The sequence below is a fragment of the Neofelis nebulosa genome, chromosome 5 (genome assembly GCF_028018385.1).
Source record: "Neofelis nebulosa isolate mNeoNeb1 chromosome 5, mNeoNeb1.pri, whole genome shotgun sequence".
Classification (NCBI taxonomy): domain Eukaryota; kingdom Metazoa; phylum Chordata; class Mammalia; order Carnivora; family Felidae; genus Neofelis; species Neofelis nebulosa.
The window spans coordinates 63282210-63306489 of record NC_080786.1 but is presented as its reverse complement, the minus strand read 5'-3'; the positions used below and the strand labels follow the sequence as shown (position 1 = coordinate 63306489).

Here is a 24280-nt window from a genome sequence, read left to right as displayed (position 1 = left end):
GGACCTAGACTGTGGAGGGCTTTCAGTGGCAAGCTTAGAAACCTGGATTTTAGCACATTTTATTTTTGCATTAAATTTTCGTAATGCAGCAGTTGTTAGTCCACTTACATTGCTATGGAGTATTTGACAAAAATCAGAGAAGATGCTCTATGTAGTCTCATAGAAATTTTTTTCAGTAGCTCAGAATAGAATGATTTAAGCTTCAACTGCTCTGAAGTAAACATTTATTTAGTGTCTGTTGTTGGCTGAACACTGCATTTGGCACTTGTGAAGAGAATGGATCGCCTGTGAGTATCAGTTAATGATACAGTTCTAGAGACAGACCACACATGAAACTGAGGAGTGTTCATAAAGCAGCAGTATCTCACTTGCTTTGTCACTTTAGAATCTTTTACTTTAATTTCCTACTCATGCCGTGTGCTAGCATAAATGTATTTAATGCATTCGTTCCAGATAGGTGAAAGGTTAGGCAGCTCTTGGAGAGGCATTTTCTGCCTTGCTCTTTGGAAATGTTATAAACCTCAGGTGAGAGTCATTGGGATGATCCTTGCTACCATCCAGACTGGCAGTATGTGTAGAGTAACCCTGGGTGTAGACAGGAGCCTTGACCGTAAGCCATTTCAAGTCTGTGCACAGTCTTGTCAGTTCACAAGATCTAGTTCTCAGAGACAAGTTAGTATTACATAACAACAGGATTTTATTTTATTTTTATTTTTATTTTTTCCAACATTTTTTATTTATTTTTGGGACAGAGAGAGACAGAGCATGAACGGGGGAGGGGCAGAGAGAGAGGGAGACACAGAATCGGAAACAGGCTCCAGGCTCCGAGCCATCAGCCCAGAGCCTGACGCGGGGCTCGAACTCACGGACCGCAAGATCGTGACCTGGCTGAAGTCGGACGCTTAACCGACTGCGCCACCCAGGCGCCCCAATAACAACAGGATTTTAAAAAGGAGTTAATGGGAAATGATTTTCATAATTTATCACAATGGGGTAGGTGATTTGATGAATTAGTTTTCTTATTTACAAGATGAGTGCCCCCCTCCCCCCAAACCCCAAAAAACAAAAAAACAAGATGAGTTGTTTCCATATAATCTCGATAGAATGGGTTTTTTTTTTCCTTTTGGTACCTCTTTCTGATCTGTATGAGGATGACAGTATCTTTTGTGCACTCTCCTAACTGTATGTGTAGTAACAGTGAGGCCCATGTAACATGAGGCCCTTGTAACCTTCAGTGTTTTACAATCTTGGCCTGGAAGTCAAAGTGGAGTTGAAGGAATTGCTCCTTCTTCCCTTATGCACCCTGGGCTCTTCTGCCCTGCACCTTTGCTCAGGTTTTCTCCCGTATCTGGAATACCCTTCTCTCCCCTCCCTTTGGCTGTCTCTGAGCTGGTAACTTCAAAGTGCAGTATGTTGCATAGTAATTTCCTCATATTCATAGTTCGTTTGTTATATACATACTGTTTTCATGTTGTTCTTAATGATTCCCTTAATGTCTTCTAAAAATTTTTTTCCTTAATTTAAGGTATGATTACTTAGAGTCCTAACTCCCCTTTCCTTTAGGATTAATCAGTTGTTTAAAGTGGAACTTTATGTATGAAAAGCGTAATGAAAACTTGTTGTCATTGTTATAATGGTAATGATTATCACATCTCAATTAATACCATCTGTTTCATCCTTATTTTTTGTTGTGTGGTTCTTAGGTTCAGAATTTAACATTACGCAGCCAGAAGTTGGGTGTATTATCTAGCTCACAGAATGGTCCGCCAAAAAGCACTAGTCAAACTCAGTCATTGACAATTTGTCATAACAAAACAACAGTGACCAGTTCTAAAATCAGCCAACGAGATCCTTCTCCAGAAAGTAATAAGAAAGGAGAAAGTCCAAGTCTGGAATCACGAAGCACAGCTGTCACTCGGACATCAAGTATTCACCAGTTAATAGCACCAGGTAGGATAAAACTTGTTGAAAATAGTTGCATTATTCATACAAAAGATGTCTATTACTTGAACAAGAACAATGCTTTTAAAACATTTTAAAATGTGAATTTCATGAGTTTACAAAAAGTCAGTATTGTAGCTTGAAAAAAGGGAAACCAAAAGAGCCCAACAGCTAAAACAAATTACAATAATAAAATAAACTTTTTTGGTCAGTTAACATTTGATTAACATCTTCATTGTGTGCTGGTCTCCCATTATACTAGTAAAACCAATAGCTTTTATTTTTTATTTATTTGATTAAAAAAATTTTTTTAACTCTTCTATGGTTAATGTATAGTGTTATATTAGTTTCAGGTGTACAGTGTAGTGATTCGACAATTCTCTTTATCACTGTTTATCAAGATAAGCGTACTCTTAATCTCCATCACCTATTTCACTCATCCCCCAATCCACTCCCCTCTGGTAAACCCTTTGTTTGTTCACTGTAGTTAAGAATCTGTTTTTTTGGTTTTTTTTCCTTGTTCATTTGTTTCTTAAACTCTACATGTGAAGAATTCATATGGTAGTTGTCTTTCTCTTGTTTCACTTAACATTAAATTCTCTAGCCCTATGTATGTTGTTGCAAATGGCAAGATTTAATTCTTTTTGATGGCTGAGTAATATTCCATTGTATATATCTACACATCTTTATCCATTCGTCTATGGATGGACACTTGGGCTGCGTCCATAATTTGGCTATTGTAAATAATGCTGCAAAAACAGGGGTGCATGTATCCTTTTGAATTAGTGTTTTCATATTCTTTGGGTAAATACTCATTAGTGTAATTACTGGATTGTAGGATAGTTCTATTTTTAATTTTTTGAGGAACCTCCATCGTGTTTTCCACAGTGGCTGCACCAGTTTGCATTGCTGTCAACAGTGCAAGAGGGTTCCTTTTTCTCCACATCCTGTCAGTGCTTGTTATTATAAAACCTTCTAGCTTTGAAGAAAAAAAAAAAAAGATTTGCCTATAGTTTATTTAATATGCTTTAGTGGAACAAAATTAAAACCTCTAAAAAAAAGCACACATATTTTTTGTTTAAAGTTGTCATTAGTGAGTGGAGTTTACCACTTTCCAAAACTAAGGATTTTGTGTAATTATTTCCCTTACCGTGTTGCTTTTTTTCCGTCTTTTATTTCATTTCTGAGAGGAAGATGTCAGGCAGTCAGTTAAGTCATTTTCATTCTCATCAACCTTTGAAACCTTCTGCTGTCCACAGATAACTGTTTCACGGTTCTCATGCTGAAAATGTTGGGGCCATCCAGCATGAGTTTCCTTACCATCTCTTCTATTCATCTCAGAATTTCTCAGTGTTGAGCTTTGTTCACTTATAATAAGAAAAGGAGCTATCTGCTTTCTACTTTAAAGTTAACACTGATTGTGTCATTGATTTGCATCTTTTTTTTCTTTTTTTCTTTTTTTTTTTTTTTTTACCAGCACCTGACTTTTTCTTGTAGTTGTTACAGCATCTTTTGTTTCCCTCATGCTGGATCCTTTCCTTTGCTTCTCATGCATACTTAGATTTCTCCTATATATATCTGCATATGTTATTTCAGTAGCTATTTCAACTATTGTTTATTGAAAGTATGTGTGTGTGTGTCATTCACTGGGCTAGACATCACATATGTTTCATTAAAAATCCTCCTGGGGTACCTGGGTGGCTCAGTCAGTTGAGTGTCTGACTTTCGGTTTTGGCTCAGTTCATGATCTCATGGTTTATGGGTTCAAGCCCCTTGCAGGCTCTGTGCTGACAGCTCAGGATCCACTTGGGATTCTCTTTCACTCTCTCTCTCTGCCCCTCCCCCTGTGTGCTCATGCCTACTCTCTCTCTCTCTTTCAAAATAAATAAATTAAAAAAAAAAGTTACTTCTAATAAATGTCCTTCTCAAAATAAGTAAATAAACTTAAAAAACCCCTCCTTTGATCAACTTCATCAAGTAAGCGTCTTTCTTTTTAAAACTCTGCATTACTTTTTAAAGATTAATTTTATATTACTGAAGTCTCCTTTTTCTTCACCTAAACCTATTTCTCTTACATCTTTCTTCTGTGTTAATATTGCCAGCATCCTCAGCACCCAACCTCAGTGTCTTGTAATTGTTTGATTCCCCTAGTTAGAAATCTCTCATCACTTTGAACTTGTATAGCATTTTTATGCTTCTTCATGGTCCTTTTTCTTTTATAGTTATTTATATACTTAGCTTTTCCCTAGATAGTAAGCTCTTTGAGAGTAAGATAATAATATTGAGCACTTACATGTCAAGTACTTTACAATTATTAACTCCTTTAATCCTTTTTCAGATTCACCTTTTCATCCCTTAATCTTGACAGCGATAAATTGTACCTTATAAACACTTTCTACAATAGATGGACAGTAAATATTTGTTGGATTAATAGTTGATTTTTTTTCCATTTGAATTTTGGAAATTAAGTACAGGCTTTGTTATAATGTATAAATTAATAAATCCATTCATAGTGTAGTGTGGTGTGAATTCTTTTTTATAAACATATGTGTGCTTAGGTACTATTTTCTGTATGGCTTGATAACAGGATTTTTGTATTGTACTGTCCAGAGTATTTTCAGCCTCAAACCAGCCTCTGGACAGTGTTAATAGAGGAGTCAGTGTGGACAAGCAGTGACCCACTGCACTTGAAATGACTGCTTAGGGGACAGTTTTTAGTGACTCTTACAGTTATGATAGATTATAATGAAGGGTGGGTTAGTTTACTACCAAAGAGAATGCTACCTTCAAAGAAAGCTAGGACCTCTTTCAGGGTGAGTTCAAGCAAGGAGATCTACTTTTAGATTTTCAGTCCTACTGAACTCCCAATACCTGGTTCTTTTTTTTTTTTTTTTTTTTTTTTTTTTTAAGTTTATTTATTTTGAGAGGGGAGGGAGGGGCAGAGAGAGAGAGAGAGAGAGAGAATGAATGCCAAGCAGGCTCTGCACTGTCATTGTGGAGCCTGATGTGGGACTTGAACTCACAAACCCCTGAGATCATTACCTGAGCTGAAATCAAGAGTCCCAATACCTGGTTCTAAGTTGACAATTACTCTTCCCCTTTTTTTTCATTGATAGTGTGACAGTATCCCTATAGTTGCCTTCCTCTGATAGCCAGTATTTTATGTGTGTATGGAGGAGACAGGTAGGCTAAAACCATCAGTCTCAGGACAATTCAATTCCAAATTTAGATCTCTTAACGTGTACTAACCAAACTCCAGTTTCCCATGGTGTTGTTGATTAGAAACAAAACCAATGAAACACCCTCAGCCACAAAAACCTTTGCAGCTACCAAACTTATAAATTCATTCAAGCCTTACACTGCAGTTATGCAAAGTAATTTATATCTCCTGTCTAGGAAACAACTGTATTTTTCCACTCTTAGTTTTTCTGCACTTGTTGGTGGGAAGTTAGTCTGAAATGAAGATTTTTTTCTTTTTTGAGATTCTTGAATTGGTAATTTGTCTTTTTCCTTAGAAAAATGCTTATTCCTATAAGTTGCTTTCAAATATGAGAAAAATCTACTGGTGTCCTAATGCAGTATAGACTAATAATTATTATAATGGACATGGTTATTATTTCTTTATATTTATTTCTAGGGTGCTAAAATAATTTGATTTTTTCTGTCATTTTTTTAAATTAAAAAAAAAAATTAAGTTTATTTTTGAGAGAGAGACAGAGAGTGAGTAGGGGAGGGCAGAGACAGAGAGGGATAGAGAAAATCCCAAGCAGACTCTGTACTGTCAGCACAGAGCTGGATATGGGGCTCAAACTCACAAACCGTGAGATCATGACCTGAGTCGAAATCTAGTGAGACGCTTAACTGACTGAGCCACCCAGGCACCCCTCATCATTTCTTTTTGAATGTGTAGTTCTCACTTCATAGTTAATGTATTTTTAATATATAAAATAAAGGTGAACAACAACCACATATCTGAATATTATCATGAACTGTATTCGAGTTCAAGTCTTTATAGCAGTTTTTAGAGCTTTTAGTTTAGAGCTTTCAGTTCCAAACAAAATTTTCTAAACAAAATCAGTTTAGTTGGAAAAAATATATACCACTTTCTGTAGACATGGATTTAATATGTAGTGAAAAGCCTATGCTAGTCTGTTCAGGCTGCCATAAAGGATACCATAGTCTAGGTGGCTTAAACAACAGAAAATTATTTTCTTACAGTTCTGGAGGCTGGAAAACCCAAGGTCAAGGTCTGGCAGTGTTTGGATTTTGGTGAGAGCTCTCCTCCTGGCTTGCAGATGACTGCCTTCTTGCTGTGTCCTCACATGGCCTTTCATCTGAGTGCCAGGAGAGAGGATATTGAGCTTTCTGATGTTGATGTATATTCTTGTAAAGATTCCACCCTTCTGACCTCATTCAACTTTAATTACTTCCTTAGAGGCCCCATTACCAAATACAGTCACATTAGGGGTTAGGGTCTCAACATATGCATTTTTGGGGACAAAAACATTCAGTCCATAAGAGGAACCCAAACTCAGCTAGGGCTATGGGTTCTTTTAGACCCAGTGCTGCCCCTTAATAGCCAGCTGATTTCAGGTAGTGCACTTAACTGCCCAGTTTCTTCATCTGTAATATATTGGATTATCATAGTACCCTGTTTGCCTCATGGGGTTGCTATAACTATTTAATAAAATAATATGTTTAATAATTTACAATAACGTGTAATTGTTGGGGTGCCTGGGTGGCTCAGTCGGTTAAGCATCCGACTTCAGCTCAGGTCATGATCTCACAGTTCATGAGTTTGAGCCCCGCATCGGACTCTGTGCTGATATGATAGCTCAGAGCCTGGAGTCTGCTTCAGATTCTGTGTCGTCTTCTCTCTCTGCCCCTCCCTGCTCACACTCTGTCTCTCTCTCTCAAAAAATTAAATAAACATTAAAAAAAATAACGTGTAATTAATAATATACTTAATTGTAAGTAATTGTATAAAGAATTCTACGTATGTGAGAGAGTATGATAATCAACTCTCCAAATATAAGCCCATCTTAACAATAATATTTATTAAAATCAGAGAAGTTAACAAACATGATATTCTCCAGAACACTAGGGCTTTTCTTGTAAAAAGAAGTATTGCTTCAGATATTCTCTTAATTATTCTGTAATGTATATGCTTATCAGTTGGACTTATGGACTAATATAAAATATATAGACTCACTTTGATGTCTCATCAAAAATTTAGTTCAGGTGAGAGAGTATTGAATTATCAGCTCTAGAATATAAAAAAAGATTGCTTATTTGCTAGAGCTGAGAAGGAATTTTTATTCCCATAAATATGATGTACATTGTAGTTCAATCATATGGTAAATTTTGGGGCTCCTGGGTGGCTCAGTTGGTTAAGCATCCAGCTCTTCACTTTGGCTCAGGTAATCATCTCACGGTTTGTGAGTTCAAGCCCGGCATCGGGCTCTGTGCTGACCGTACAGAACCTGCTTGGGATTCTCTCTCTCTCCCTCTCTCTCTTCCCCTTCCCCACTCATGCTCTCTTTCTCTCTCAAATAAATAAACTTAAAAAGAAACTTAAAATTTGAGTGGTAAATTTTAATTACAACTTAAAAAGTTGAATTAAAATGGGCTTTTGCTGTTATCCTGGAAGAAACTCTATTTCCCTATATTTAAAAGAGGAAAAAATAGTATCTTGAGCCCTTTGGAGAAAAGGCACTCTCTAGAATTCCAAGATTTGGGGGCACCTGGGTGACTCAGTCAGTTAAGCATCTGAATCTTGATTTTGGCTCAAGTTATGATCTCACCATTTGGGAGCTCAAGCCCTGCATCAGGCCTGCTGAGGACTCTCTGCCCCTTCCCCGTGCACATGAGCCTTCCATATCTGTCTCTCAAAATAAATAAATAAATATTAAAAAAAAAAAAAGCTTAAAAAAAAGAATTTCACGATTTTATTGAATGTTCTATAATATAATCTTTATCAACACATTTATAAAGTACTAGTGTAAAATTTTCAGTCTTAATTTGAAGTGCTAATCTAGTTATGTGAGAATTATTTTGTTAAATGAAATTTTAGACCTAATCTCCATTTTTCTTAATACAATTTGTGGATATTTGTTGAACCCTCTCTTTTGAGATGTTAATCAGATGTTAATTTCCTTAAAGGATCTCCAAATTTTAAATGATAACCAACCAAATGCAAGAATGTTAAAGTGGTTACAAGGTTTCATAAGGCTTTTTGCCACAAATGTGGTTAAGTACAAAAATAGATGCAAGGTTTATCTTAACATTCTGAGATTTAAAGAAAATGTTGCAGAGTCTTTAGACCTATTTTAAGTGTATATAGCTTTTATATGATATTAAGCAATCTTTTCAGTTTATCTTCTAGTGAAACTAGTGTCCATTTTTAAGTAAACAGGATTTCCCCAGCATCCCCCTCTGTGTAAACATACACACTAGTATGCAGAAGAAGCATAATGATGGGACAAATATTTACTACTTGATTTTGCTAATTCTTACATATATTATCCCTGTTTGTGAGTGACTCCTGTGTGGAGAAAACTGATAGTATCAGTGATAGATCACTGTAGGTTTTGTTGGGTTTTTTATTTTTGGTGGGTGGGGAGAGAAGTTAAACAAGATCATTTATTTAGACAGCATGGATTCTCTCTGCAAGCAAAACTAATGCTCTCCTAGATTTGGAATGGCCTCTGAGATTTTATTTCTTAGTTACAGTGATTATTGAACAGTGGTACAGAATTGACACGTGTTTTGCTTAGCTGAATTTACTTTTTATACAAAACATTTTCTGAGTCAAATAATACCAACTTTTTATCCTGGCTCAAATTTGGAAAGTTATTTGGGAAGCTTTATAAATAATTACATTGACTATTAGTTGGAAGAGTATTTAGACATAGATTAGAAAAGATGAGACATTTATGAATTTTGATATTGCATATTTATGACTTTGAAGTTACTTATATACATATTACATTTGTTCGTGGTACTTCTTCTCTTCTCCCCAAAAAGGAATTCAGATGGATAAACTTTGTTAAGTTACTGCAGATATTCTGATGACTTATAAAATTTAATAAGAATAAATCATGTGTATATTTCAGATGTATGAATCAATTGCTTTAGGCAGTTTTTCTTTTGACCTTATCACAGTAAGATTATTTTTTGAAGTCTTTATAGTTTTCTGAGGAAAAGTTGTTATTATATTTTCAAATCACTCTTGTCTGAAAGTCTTATAAAAGATTTCTGGAGATTATGACATTCTGATGTGAAAACTTGCCTCCTTTAGATTTATTTAAAAATGTTTATGATATTTCTGGAAAAAATACTAATTGTCATTTTTTTCTCTCACAGCTTCATATCCTCCAATTCAGCCTCATCCTCTAATAAAACATCAGCAGATTCCTCTTCATTCACCACCTCCCAAGGTTTCCCATCATCAGCTGATATTGCAACAGCAGCAACAGCAAATTCAGCCAATCACACTTCAGAATCCAACTCAAGACCCACCCCCATCCCAGCACTGTATGCCACTCCAAAACCATGGCCTTCCTCCAGCACCTACTAATGCCCAGTCACAGCATTGTTCACCAATTCAGAGCCATCCCCCTTCTTTAACAATGTCTCCTAGCCAGTCACAGTCAGCACAGCAGTCTGTAGTGGTGTCTCCTCCACCGCCTCATTCACCAAGTCAGTCTCCTACTATAATTATTCATCCACAAGCACTTATTCAGCCACACCCTCTTGTGTCATCAGCTCTCCAGCCAGGGTCAAACCTGCAGCAGTCCACTGCTAATCAGGTGCAACCTACAGCACAGCTGAATCTTCCATCCCATCTTCCACTTCCAGCTTCCCCTGTCGTACACATTGGCCCAGTTCAGCAGTCCGCTTTGGTGTCCCCAGGTCAGCAGATTGTGTCTCCAACATCACACCAGCCATATTCAACCCTGCAGTCCTCTCCAATCCCAATTGCAACCCCTCCACAGATGTCGACATCTCCTCCAGCTCAGATTCCACCACTGCCCTTGCAGTCTATGCAGTCTTTACAAGTGCAGCCTGAAATTCTATCCCAGGGCCAGGTTTTGGTGCAGAATGCTTTGGTGTCAGAAGAGGAGCTTCCAGCTGCAGAAGCTTTGGTCCAGTTGCCATTTCAGACTCTTCCTCCTCCACAGACTGTTGCGGTAAACCTACAAGTACAACCACCAGCACCTGTTGATCCACCAGTGGTAAGCCCTTGGAAGCTCTTTGACTTTCTTGCTGAACTGAGAGTAAAAACTTTTTTTCCCACATTATGTTATATTGCTAGATCTAAATGCCTATGAATTTAAAAAGCTTGAAATTTCCATCTGTCAGTGTCTGACAAACATGCTATATGGGCAAAAAAAAAAAAATGCCATTTGTTGTAGTATGGTTGCATGCTTGATAATTTGTGATGGTTATTAAAGTCCCTCGTTAATTTTATTACTATTTAAACAAATCCATCTGCTATCTTTACAGAGTTGATTTTTTTTCCCCAAGGGAATGCATTTGAACCAGTGTCATCTGCACAAAGTTTTTTCTCTTAAGGTGATTATCCTTCATAGATCCCTTCTGTTGGCTTGTATGTTCTTAAACGTATGGTTTATCTACCTGACCTTTTTGGTTGTGTGCATTCTGAAGTCCTGGGCCTTTAGGGGCTTTGGTTTCAAGGTGGAGGTATGCTTGTATGATGTAATTTTTGGGTACAATTACATTTTGTAATTAAGTTTTGTAAAAAAATAAAATAAAATAAATAAATCTATTCTAGGAAAGAATCCAAGTTTGCAAAAAACATTAACTGTAGACCATCTTTTAGAATTACTAAACTTGTGATTTTTAAATTTCTATGAAGGGAAAATATGTACTTAAGATTTCTCATTTAAAAAGCTAAAAAAACTGAGTGGATGAATTGAATCTGAAGATGAAAAAATCCACTGGGAGGAGTAAAAGTTTTGAATAATTGAGATAGATCGTGGTGAAATTTTTAGAATAAACCTTTAGCAAAGGTACTTGTTGCCTAGAAAATTATCCTGGAGAATTTTTTTTAAACATTCTCTAAAAGACTTTAAATTTATAAAATGATTTACAATAAAAGTTGAAATAAGATTGTTAAATGTCTAGGCAGAATGATCAAATCCATAATTAGTTTATAACTGAGGAAGACAGTCTTCCCAAAGGAGGTTTTGTATTAAACCTCACTGAAGCGGTTTTAAACCACTAATTCAGAAAGGAAAGGAGTTTCAAAGTCTGTTCTTCAGTGGGAAACATTTTGGTTCACAGGATGCAAATTTATAGATTCTTTATTCTTGTCATCCTCATTGATGTTTATATGCATAGAGAGATTGAATTCCACTTTGATTTACTTTTATGAAAAACAGTTTGACAGAGGAGTGTCTGTGTCACTGGCTTAGAAGAACGTGTAGTTCTTAATCTTGGGGGTCGTGGGTTCAAGCCCTATGTTGAATGTAGAGAGTACTAAAAAAAAAATAATAACAACAACTTGACAAACAGCAATGGACATCTAGAAATAAGTTTGTCATTCAGTTATCGTGTCTCCATATCTGTTAGATTTCTGAAGAATTTATAGTGGATATTGTAACATAAAAACACAGGCTTCAAAGTGTACAGTAATTACAAGTAAAAAGTAAAATTTCTTTCTGTGCCTACTATTTTTCTAGTTATCTTTGTTAGGAGAAACTTTGGGATAGAAATATCGGGGCACCTGGGTGGCTCAGTTGGTTGAGCATTCGACTTCAGCTCAGGTCATGATCTCATGGTTTGTGAGTTCGAGCCCCACATCAGGCTCTGTGCTGACAGCTCAGAGCCAGGAGCCTGCTTTGGATCCTGTGCCTCCCTCTCTCTCTCTGCCCTCCCCTACTTGTGCGCTCTCTTTCTCTCCCTCTCTCTCTCTCTCTGTGTCTCTCAAAAATAAAAATAAACATTAAAATAAATTTAAAAAATAATTTTATTTTAATGAATATAAAAATAATAATTAAAAAATGTACGTTATCTTATTTTGGAGTTTTTTTGGGTTTTTCCCCCCATGAAAATAGTACATTTTTCTGCTATCACTGGTGTGGTCATACATACTGTAGATGTTTCTGTGTTATCTTATTTTTTATCTTTCTCAAAGATAAATTTATTAAACTATGTTTTTCTTCTATTACCTTTGATCAAATCTGATTTTTTTTTTTTATCAAATCACATTTCTTTGTGAATTACACATTTCTTCAGTTTCCTGGTTGTTTCAGATATTTAAAGATAGGAATATATATTTATTTAAGAGATGTAACATTTTGAAAGATAAGTATGAATATCGAAGTTAAATCAGCGTTTTTTTGTTTTTTGTTTTTTTTTTTTTATTTTAGAGAGAGTGTGGGGGAGAGAGACAGGGGGAAAGAGAGAATCCCAAGCAGGCTCCACACCCAGTGCAGAGCCCGATGTCGGACTCAATCCCATGACTCTGGGATCATGACCTGAGCTGAAATCAAGAGTCAGACGTTCAACCAACTGAGCCACCCAGGTGCCCCCATCAGTGTAGTTCTTAAAAATATATATTATAAAAGATACATTTATGAAACTAAAATTTTTCATTGATATATGGGTATGATGTGTGACAGTAGATAATTTAGAACCAATAAATGTCCCACAGTTTATTTAGGAAAAGTAGACAGATAGGACTAAGGTACTTTATTGAGGTAAGTTTGGCAGTCATTGCTAGTTTTAGAATAGTTTTAGTTATGGGCTAAACAGAAATTGTGTTGTGGAGTTTCCTAATCTTGTGAGTAAAACATCAACTTCTTTGTCTTATTCAATATTTTAGTTGTTGCACTTAGATTTTTTATGTTTAATGGTGCCAGATGTCTGTGATAGATAGATTTCCTACTTTTTTTTATTAACTTATTTTGCCTTTACATAGCAGATTTGGAAGAAAATATGTTTAGTTAGAATTACCTATAAAGAATGAAAATTATTTTATAATATTCTTTCATAGATTATTTCAGAATATGCTATTAGTGACTCTTTTTATCCTTTCAAACTTGTTCATTATTTTTAAAAAATCAGAGTTCTTTGCATGATTAGACTTTGTGGCAGCATGAATATTAAAGAGAGAATTTAAACATTTTAAGGAAATATCTAATAAAGGAATGCTGCACAGGTGTACCTTAACTGGTTGATAAAACCATACTTTTCTAATAACCTCTGATCAACATACCTGCCACTGTCAAATTAAGGTAATCACTATGACAGATGCCCCTCGTTAGAAGATTTTTTTTCTTCCCTTTAACCCCTAGGACATTCCTTTTGGATGACTTTATCTGTGTTGGACATTATCATCATTTAAAAAAAATTGGCATGTGAACAGATACTAGCAGCTCTCATTATTGTACTGTACAATAATGAATGACTGCTTTCACTTCTGAGGATCCAGACAGGCAAGGAATCTCCCTTGGTGAAACAGGTTTCCAGATGCAGGGGTGGGGGCAAATAATTTTTTTTTTTAATTTTTTTTAACATTTATTTAGAGACAGAGGGAGACAGAGCATGAACAGGGGAGGGGCAGAGAGAGGGAGACACAGAATCGGAAACAGGCTCCAGGCTCTGAGCTGTCAGCACAGAGCCCGACGCGGGGCTCGAACTCACGGACCGTGAGATCACGACCTGAGCCGAAGTCGGCCGCTTAACCGACTGAGCCACCCAGGTGCCCCAATAATTTTTAAAAATGTAGCCTACTTAGTTGATTCACATCACAGTTCCGGATATCTTATTTGGTATAAAATTATCAGCAACAGGAGGATTAAAGTTATTTTTTTAGGATTTTTAAATTTTTTAAAAGGAAAAGATCTTCTTTTTTTTTTTCTTTTAAGATATTTTATTCCTGGGTGGGTCAGTTGGTTAAGCAACTGACTTTGGCTCAGGTCATGATCTCACCATTTATGAGTTCATGCCCCACATCGGGTAAGCTTGAGCCCCACTTCAGGCTCCATGCTGTCAGCATGGGATATGGGATTATCTCTGCCCCTCACTCACTTATGTTTGCTCCCTCTCTCTCCCTCCCTCCCTCCCTCTCTCTCTCTCTCTCTCTCTCCCTCTCTCTCTCTCTCTCTCTCTCTCTCTCTCAGAAAAAAAAAAAATTAGAGGCTTTGGAAGTTAGGTGTTTTTTGGTTTTTTTAATTTTAATTTTATTTTAGGTTTATTTATTTATTTTGAGAGAGAGCATGAGCAGGGGAGGGGCAGAGAGAGGGGGAGAGAAGAATCCCAAGCAAGCAGGCTCTGCACTAATAGTACAAGGCTTGAACTCATGAACCATGAGATCATGACCTGAGCTGAACAAGGGTCACGCGCCTAATTTTTTTTTTTAAACTGTATTGCTGTTAGCTATGCCTTTGTAGATGAAACTTGATAGTCCCTTTTATAACATTTGGTTTATGTTGGTTTTAGAAATCTTGATCACTTTTATATTGACCAAGATATACTTCAAATCACCAGGCTTTTTCAATAGTTTGATTAAAAGATAGTATTAAAAATACATATAGTATTAGATATCACCTCAAGTTTTGTGTGAATGTTGTTGAAAGGTTTTTTGTTTTAACATTTATTATAATTATTAATCAGTTTAATCTTAAAAACTTATGACCTTTGTAAATTTAAGTAATAAGCTTTGTATATTAGAAAAAGGAACTGCTTTGTGGTTTTGTTTTTTGTAACCTATCATCTTTCAAAAATAATGATTAAATCGGGTCGCCTGGGCGGCTTAAGTTGGTTAAGCCTCCAACTTCGGCTCAGGTCATGATCTCACAGTTCGTGGATTTGAGCCCCATGTCGGGCCCTGTGCTACTGCTAGAGCCTGGAGCCTGCTTCAGATTCTGTCTCTCCCTCTCTCTGCCCCTCCCCCACTCACACTCTGTCTCTCACGCTCTCTCAAAAATAAACATTAAATTAAAAAAATTAAAAGTAATGATTAAATAATGATAAAAATAGTCTAGAAGTGGACTTTGAAAACAGCCTTAAGTTTAATGAAAAATTAGTTATTTTTAGTTACATAGTACCTTCTCAGATTGAGTCCATGTTTTCTTAAGTATACTCTTTAGCATTGGATTGCAAAGGTCAAGTTAAAAAATTAAAAACTTTGTAAGTATGAAACAATATTGAAGAACTAAAAATAATGTGTCAGATGGCTTAGGAGTGGTGAGTTTGGGTGTGTATTAATTCAAGGACATGTATTTTCTGTTTACCTGATACTAGCTTATAAAAATTTATTAGATTCTTGAGTAGGTCAGAAGATTAAAGAATTAAAGATGTAATTGCATACCTTTTTTGTATGTTCTTAGATGTTATCTTTCATAATTTAATCTTTAATTCACATAAATATAATAAAGAAGAACCTGGGGTATAGTCCTTTACGCAGTCCCTGATATATTATGTGTCATTTTGGAGAATTACTTAGTGTGCTTGTGAAAAGTACTAGCATTTATTTTTATTTATGACAGTTGGAAGTTAATAGAAACAATAGCAAATCCCCCAATTAGTTATTGAGTGTATAAGATCAAAATTTTTTTTTAATTCTCAAAATTAAGAATATGTCCTGACTTGACTGTCACCTTTTGGGAAACTTTAGTAATTTGTAGCCTAGATACTGATTCGCAACTTACTTTCAGTGAAATATTTTCGAGCATTATGAAAAACCTCATTTGAGTTGTTTCAAAGTTTTCTTTTCAACCTGTTAAATAGAAGCTAAAATAGTTTCAACTCTGCTTCCATGGTTGTTTTGCCTTTTTAAAATTTAAAACACTTAGAATTTATTTTTTTTTTCAATTAAGTTAGGAACACCTTAGTAAATATATTTTTAGAAACCTTTTAAGGCAGTGTGGTTTGTCATTGTAGGTTTATCAAGTAGAAGATGTGTGTGAAGAAGAAATGCCAGAAGAGTCAGATGAATGTGTTCGGATGGACAGAACGCCACCACCACCCACACTGTCTCCAGCAGCTATAACTGTGGGCAGAGAAGATATGACTTCCGAACATCCTTTGTTAGGTGAGGAAATACCTAAATTTGGGGAAATTTTCTGCTAGGTTAATGTTAGTAATAAAGTTGAGTAAAGTAAAATTAATGAAGTGTAATAAAGTGAGTATAGAACCCCCACTGGAAATGATATTAAACTAGTTTTTTATGTAATTATTTACAGCAAAATATAATAGAATTCAAGATTTTCTTTTTGTTTCTTTTTTTTCCATGAGAAACAAAACAATTGATGAGGAGCCACCCAAGTGAAAAACATACTTTGGCCTTCTAATTTTTAGTAGTTTTTACAGATATGTTTTATATGCCCAATCAGGTTCATTGGTCAAGCTATTTCTAAGCTTAAAAATTAGGGTAAATCAAAGTTCTATAAAAAGATTTCACTTATGTTTTCCAGAAATCACAAAACATTCTGAGTCCTATCTGGCATTCCTTGTAATTACTTGTGATCCAAGCTGAGTACGTTTTTAAAAATATTCTTTCCCAGACAGTTCTTAAATTAAGCCTCACTAATTCTTTACTAGAGACATGGATTAAAAAAATCATTGTCCTTAAGCATTTAAATTTTTATTCACTACTTTAGTGCTACTCATGAAATCAAGCAAATCTTCTGTATGCTCCTCCTCACAATATTAACATGACTGTGAATCCTAGGTATTTTACCTAAAACATTTTACAAAACATTATATAAAACATTTACTAAAACTAAAACATTTACTAAAATAAAACTCATATAGCCCTCTGTCTGGGTCTTAAAAAAATACATTCCATGTTAGATTTCAATTAATTTATCTATGTATCTATTTAATAAAAGCTTTTCTTTTTTTCCCTCTTTTTAAAAGAACATTTTTAAATTTTTTTTTTTTTTAACATTTTTATTTTTATTTTTGAGACAGAGAGAGACAGAGCATGAACGGGGGAGGGTCAGAGAGAGGGAAACACAGAATCGGAAACAGGCTCCAGGCTCTGAGCTGTCAGCACAGAGCCCGACGCGGGGCTCGAACTCACAGACCGCGAAATCATGACCTGAGCCGAAGTCGGCCGCTTAACCGACTGAGCCACCCAGGCGCCCCTAAAAGAACATTTTTAAAGTAAACTCTGCTTCCAACATGGGGCTCACACTCATGACCCTGAAATCAAGAGCTGCATGCTCTGCCCACTGAGCCAGCCAGGTGCCCCCATGTTAGATTTTTAAAAACTACGAATATTTAATTTAGATCAGGGCTGGCAAACTACAGTTCATGCTTTAAATCTTTTCTGCTATCTATTTTTGCATGTCCCATGAGCTGAGGATAGTTTTAAAAGTTCTAAGTGGTAGAGGAAAATCAAAAGAAGAGTAATATTTCATGCCATGTGAAATTATGCAGAATTGAAATTTCATCGTCCATAAATAAAATTCTATACAACACAGCTACGTTCATTTATTCAAATATTGTCTATGTTGACTTTCGTGTTCTTGTGGCAAAGAGGAGTAGTTGTGGAGCCCATATGGTTCTTTACAGAAAGCCTGATCCAGATAATAGTCATCTTGATTCAGTCTTCCTTGTAAGTATTCAGTCCTCTTGAATATCTTATGACTCTCGTGATTATTTACAGTAAATAAGAACCCCTGTCACAGGTACAGACACAGATTGTAACAGGACACTGACTTTGCTACCAAAGCTACTCTTGCCATCCCTTTGTTTCAGTTGTGCCACAACTCTAACCCTTATTCCCTTACTATCCGTGAGAATCTCTGGAAGGCACAAAAAGGGAGAAATCAGTTTTCTTCCAACATTTTCTCCCTCCTGAAAAACAGAAAATGTTTAGTCAGTAAAATTAGATAAAATATTTAAGACAAGTTTAATATTGCCTTTGTTTACTCAAAGTAATACCACAAAAACTAGATTTAGGAAAATCTAACTATAGTATTAAATCTTTGTAGTTTCTCTACACTGAAAATGGATTTAATTTTGCTGCAGATTTCCTGGAGTTTGATTTGAAGACAGAAATAAAAGTTTAATTGGATACTAACCTTGCATTGTGACTGTGACTGAATTACCTTAAAAGCATTACTCATGGTAACAAAGAAAGTTTAAGCACTTGAAATACTGGAACACAAACACAGCTTCACATTTTTTTTCCCCTCAGGAACACAGTTCAGGATTCTGTCATGTGTATCCCTCAGGCTAAATTGTCTAGGTACAGTGTAGAAAATCTTCTCATTTACTTCATACCTACTACTCTTCTGTAGTGTCTATGAAGGGGCAGAGCAAGCACAGGTTGATTTTTTTAGAATAGCTCTCAGCAAATCATAAAATAAGCAAACCCTGCAAAAACAGAGGGATTTGTTTCCATCCAGTATTTAGTTTTTGTAAATCTCTAAAAATTCCATACAAGTAAAAAGCATCTGTTAAAAAAAAGCTCATGGGGGTTCCTGGGTGGCTCAGTCGGTTAAGCGTCCGACTTCAGCTCAGGTCATGATCTCTCAGTTCGTGAGTTCAAGCCCCACGTCAGGCTCTGTGCTGACAGCTCAGAGACAGGAGCCTGCTTCGGATTCTGTGTCTTCCTCTCTCTCTGTTCGTCCCCTGCTGGCACTCTGTTTTTGTCTCTCTCTGTCAAAAATAAATAAAGATTAAAAAAAATTAAAAAAAAAGCTCACAGATCTTGTTCAGAAAATGAGACTTTGAATAAGTAGAGTACCTTGTGGCAAAGTCCTATTACTTGTGTTTTCTCTTGTAGTTATCTTAAATCTAGAGAATGTAGTAATTTTTCTACTTTCATAACATCAGTGTTTCTCACCTGTTTTTATTTTTAACAGCTGATTATATATACTGGCAAGTAATAGCTATTAGCCTCTTCAAAAAGTCAGTAACTTACAGCTCTATTTTTAACAACATTTAGGACTCTGTGTAAGATTGGCACATTTGTATGTATGATCTAAAAATTAATTGGAACATACACCAAGCAATATTTTCTGAATAAGCCAAATTACACTTAATGCAGCTTTATATTTCTAAAGTAACAAAATATCTATAAATCTGTAAGGGACATTAATATTTTATCTTATTTTTCAGTACCCCCGTAGATTTATATTTTCTTTCAAACATAAAACATGGCTTTCAATCCCACTTTATAATTTTATAATTTAATTTCCTTTTACTCTATGAGTAAATGTGAAGATTTGGTAATGTGGGATAGAATTTTTCTGGAGTTCCTCAGTTTCGTAATGCATGCATACAATAATACTGCATGTGTTCCGTGAAATCAATAAACTAGCATTTTTCTGTTGACTTTCTTGTTTAATTTTTAATAAAGGATTGTGTAATTTAAAAATTTCTTTAAATCTTTTTAAAATTTATTTTTGAGAGACAGAGCGAGAGTGGGAGAGGGGCAGAGAGAAGGGGAGACACAGTCTGGAGGCAGGCTCCAGGCTCTGAGCTGTCAGCACAGAGCCTGATGCAGGGCTCAAACTCATGGACCGTGAGATGAAATCAGACACCTAACTGACAGCCACCCGGGCGCCCCAAGGATTGTGTAATTTTTAACAGGTTTTCCAGTACAGTTTATCTTGGTGGATTATTTGGTGGAACTAGGTTAATAAATGGCTTATAATAACAGTGCTGTGATCAGATATATTATATGATGTTAATCACATTCGTGTTCTTGAGTGTGAATTGTTAGCTTTTCCATTTCTGAGATTATACAGATGATCGCTACACTGTATTGTTAGCTGAAAATTTTATTCTTTAGGGATTCCTATTTCTTCTCTACCTAACTGGGCTATATTTTGAGCATTTTTGATAGTGGTGTCAACCCTTTTCATACTGATGATGGAGAGGAGTTACCACAGCAATTATAAGAGCATTGTCTCAAGAACTGATTCCCTAGGTTAGTATCCCACCAGCTCCATTACTTAATTAGTTGTGTGTCCTTGACCAAGTTTCTTTATCTTCCTGTTTCCCTTGGGCTAGTTTTGAGGATTAATGGAGTTACAACCTGTGAGGCATTTGCACAGTACCTGGCATGTAAGTGCTCAGTAAATCATACTGTTATCTTTACACATGTGCTCTTTTTTTTTGTTATTTTTCTCAGACATCTCTAGTCACTGATATTTTTAGCTTTCAGCCGGTTCTTTCTATTTCATACAGTCAGTAAAGTTTGGTGCTATCGTACGGCTTTCATACAGTTTGGTGCTATCGTACGGCTAGCTAAAGTCTCTATCATAGGCTGTGGGGTCTATCTTAATGTGGTCACCAGAGTTTGAAGGGGAGGAATCACAGTGATCCAGCCCAATGTTTTGCAATTGCCTGGTACTAAAGTGTTTCTCCAAATTGACATACACATTGCTACTGAAGAGGTATTAAAAAAATGTACATGGATTTGATTAGCCTTACTGCTTGAAATAAAGGTGATGGATGCTGTGTAATCCTTTAAAAGTCTCTACTTTATGGATTTTATGATCCTTTTTTATTTAAGTGTACTTTCAGAGTACTCCCCACCAACCACCCCCCCCCCCATGCCATCTGGAATATATAAACAGGAACACAGGGAATTTAATATCTGTTTAGCTTAAAAAATTTTTTAAAAGCAACAATTTTCATATTCTTAAGTTGACATTCTAAAATATTTTTGTGTCTTATGGGGCAAGGTTGGAATGTAACCTGTAACCAAGGTTAGAATGATAACTTTTAGCAAGTTATCCCCTTCTGTAAAGTGGGGATAATAGTGGCTTCTATCTCATAAGATTAAATGAGATTAAATATAAAGTTCTTAGGATGTTGTTTTAAAGCACTAGATCTTAACTATTATTGCTGTTAATGTTTATTCTTGAATTTTTTTCATATTTGCCTGCACAGAATGATAAAGATAAAAACTGACTTTTCTTTTTCAGAGCAAGTGGAATTACCTGCTGTGGCATCAGTCAGTGCTTCAGTAATTAAATCTCCATCAGATCCTTCACATGTTTCTGTTCCTCCACCTCCACTCTTACTTCCAGCTGCTACCACAAGGAGTAATAGTACTTCTGTACCCAGCAGCATTCCCAGTATAGAAAACAAACCTCCACAGGCTATTGTTAAACCACAGATTTTAACGCATGTTATTGAAGGCTTTGTGATTCAGGAGGGATTGGAGCCATTTCCTGTAAGTAGTAAGCAAATTTGTATTTTTAAAAATTATTCATGTAGTATTATTTTTAAATGTAGTGTATTGTTCTTTAATAAACTGCTTGTAATTTTATTTCAAAAAAGCTGTCGGGGTGCCAGGGTGGCTCCTGTCGGTTGAGCATCCAACTTTGGTTCAGGTCATGATCTCGTAGACTGTGAGTTCGAGCCCCCGCATCAGACTCTGTGCTGACAGTTTGTGGAGTCTGGAGCCTGCTTCAGATTCTATGTCTCCCTCTATCTGCCCCTCCCCCACTTGTGTGTGCATACGCGCGCGCTCTCGCTCTCTCTCTTGCTCTCTCTCTCTCTCACACACACACACACACACACACACACACACACACACAATACTAAACATTAAAAAAAAAAAAAAGTCAATCTCTTGCCTGGAATTTCTCTCTATATATTCTTTATATATTTCCAAATACATTTCTAGAGTTTTTATACTTGCTATATATAAACTAAGAAAAATTTCAGGATATTAAGGATATCGATTTTTATAATTTTTAGAGAAAGATAGTTGGAAGTTTATTCCAGTGAAATAAATTTTTAAATTTTTTTTAAGGGGACTGAAATTACACAAAAGTGCCTTATGTTTCTAAGATGGTGTTTCTTTCTCTTTTTTTTTTTTTTTTTGTTTTTTATTCTTTTTTTTTCTCTTAAATTTGTTTCAAGAGAGAACGAGAGAGCAAGTGGGCGAGGGGCAGAGAAAAAGAGGGAGAGAATCCCAAGCAGGCTCTGCACTGTTGGCACAGAGCCCTACCTGGGGCTCAGTCCCACAAACCATGAGATCATGACCTGAGCCAAGATCAAGAGTCAGATGCTTAACTGAGCCATGAAGGCACCCCTAAAATGGTGTTTTTTATATAGTGTGATTACTTTGTGAACTTTTAACTTGAGTGCATGAAATCATAACTTCCTAGTGACCTAATATTTCTGAAGTTATCCAGTTGATGGTTTAAATTAGCAAATAGATTTTCTCATTCTTAAATCTCTGCCTTCAGTCAGATTTTAAAAATGTTTTAAAAATGTTTAAAAATGTTTTAAAATCTTCACATCAAAATGGAGGTGCTGTTTCTGTCACTGAGAGTCTTATGATTTGAGACTAGTTGTATGTAATTTATATGCTAATATCTAGAGAAGAACATTTTTCCTTAGAAAATAAATCAAAGACAGGTGGCCAAAGTCAAAGCCAAATAAGACAAGGAAACAAAATAATTCCCTTCAAAGGCCTTTGAATCATCTGGGTTTTTAATTTTTTTTTTTTTAATTTTTTTTTTTTAACGTTTTTATTTATTTTTGGGACAGAGAGAGACAGAGCATGAATGGGGGAGGATCAGAGAGAGGGAGACACAGAATCTGAAACAGGCTCCGGGCTCTGAGCTGTCAGCACAGGGGCCCGATGCGGGGCTCGAACTCACGGACTGCGAGATCGTGACCTGAGCCAAAGTCGGCGCTCAACCGACTGAGCCACCCAGGCGCCCCTCATCTGGGTTTTTAGATTTATGGGTGGTGAAGATCTTGCATTGTGATAGTGGCTTGCCTCATCATTTGCCTTTCTTTTCAGTTAACTGCATGTATTAAATGTGGATCTCCTATAGGAATTCTGATAGTGGAACAACAGTCTTTTTTCCCTGTTCCTCAGGGTTTGGATTCTGGCAGTGCTGCATACTGTAACCTTTGTTAAGTCACTCAACCTTTGTGATCTTCATTTTTGCTCATATGGCAAATGGAGATTATACTTTGCTCTTAGGGTTGTTGTGAGGATTAAATGTGCATAAATTGTTTTGTGCAGTGCCTGGCACTTAATATCCATAGCTGCTATTATTAATAATTTTTTTTTTTTTTTAAATTTTTTTTTTAACGTTTATTTATTTTTGAGACAGAGAGAGACAGAGCATGAACGGGGGAGGGGCAGAGAGAGAGAGGGAGACACAGAATCGGAAGCAGGCTCCAGGCTCTGAGCCATCAGCCCAGAGCCTGACGCGGGGCTCGAACTCACGGACCGCGAGATCGTGACCTGAGCCGAAGTCGGACGCTTAACCGACTGAGCCACCCAGGCGCCCCTCTATTATTAATAATTATTAGTGTCAACTATAATGTTTTTTTCCTGATTACAAAAGTAATGATATTATTTTAAATGGAGGATATGGGAAATGGATAGAACAAATAATCCTCAGTAATACCACAATGTGTATTATTTTATATATATATTTCATATTATCAAGACTATTATATATACAGTTCTGCATCTGTCACAGTATATTTAGAGCATTTGTTTTCTCATATGATAAATAGTACTTTGGGAATATTTTGAAAGGTTACATAATACTCTGCTTTATGAACAACTATTATTTATGTAATTCTTCCATTATTGTTGGGCGTTTTAGGTTTCTATTATTTAATAATTTCTTTAGCCATAATGGGGTGTCTGGGTGGCTCAGTCAGTTAAGCATTCGACTCTTGATTTTGCCTCAGGTCATGGTCTCACAGTTCATGAGATCGAGCCCCAGGCCAGGCTCTACACTGACAGTGCAGAGCCCGCTAGGGATTCTCTGTCTCACTCTCTCTGCCCCTCCCCTGCTTGTGCATATGCTCTCTCAAAATAAATAAAAGATAAATAGTAATAATTTCTTTAGGATGAATTCTTAGAAGTACAGATACTGGATCACATTACATATGTATTCATAAGACTCCTGGTATACATATTGCTAAATTGTTTTCTGGAAAGATTATTTAAATATATTCACACAGCAGAAGTGTAAACTCTTAGTAGCACTGCATATTATAGTTTCTTTAGTAATATCTTTTGTAAGTTTTACTTGAGGCATAATGTATATACTAACTGAAATGAACAAAATTTAAAAGTTCACGGGTGATTATTCTCTGAAGTTAAATGTAGAATTTATAGTAAGCATCATTTACCATCTGTGGCAGATACTGTGGAGACTTAACCAGCATTCTTAAATAGAAATAGGAGGTTCTATTTCAGATTAGCTGAAAGTTCACTAGCAAATCAGTAAATGTTTTTTTTGGGTTGTTTTTGCTGAAAATATTTCTGAAATAAGTATTCATGACTTAACCAAGTATACTGAACATAAGTGAATATTTTGTTGTTGATTTTAATGTTAATGTTTGAGGATTT

At 35.9% G+C, this 24280-nt stretch overlaps 1 protein-coding gene across 11 annotated transcripts in view; it reads left to right on the top strand.

The window, feature by feature from the left end:
* PHC3 (polyhomeotic homolog 3) overlaps positions 1-24280 on the top strand; it is a 90118-nt gene that overhangs the window by 29475 nt on the left and 36363 nt on the right. For 10 of the 11 annotated variants that reach the window (XR_009261996.1, XR_009261998.1, XR_009261997.1 and 7 more), the window contains 5 exons: positions 1704-1950; positions 9307-10178; positions 10471-10518; positions 15856-16006; positions 20865-21115. Coding sequence is in view for 8 of the 11 variants with exons in the window: in XM_058730466.1 (XP_058586449.1) it covers positions 1704-1950; positions 9307-10178; positions 10471-10518; positions 15856-16006; positions 20865-21115 (1569 nt within the window). In the remaining 3 variants the exon portion in view is untranslated. The remainder of the gene's footprint in view (positions 1-1703; positions 1951-9306; positions 10179-10470; positions 10519-15855; positions 16007-20864; positions 21116-24280) is intronic. The other variant, XM_058730468.1, reaches the window with a different exon arrangement.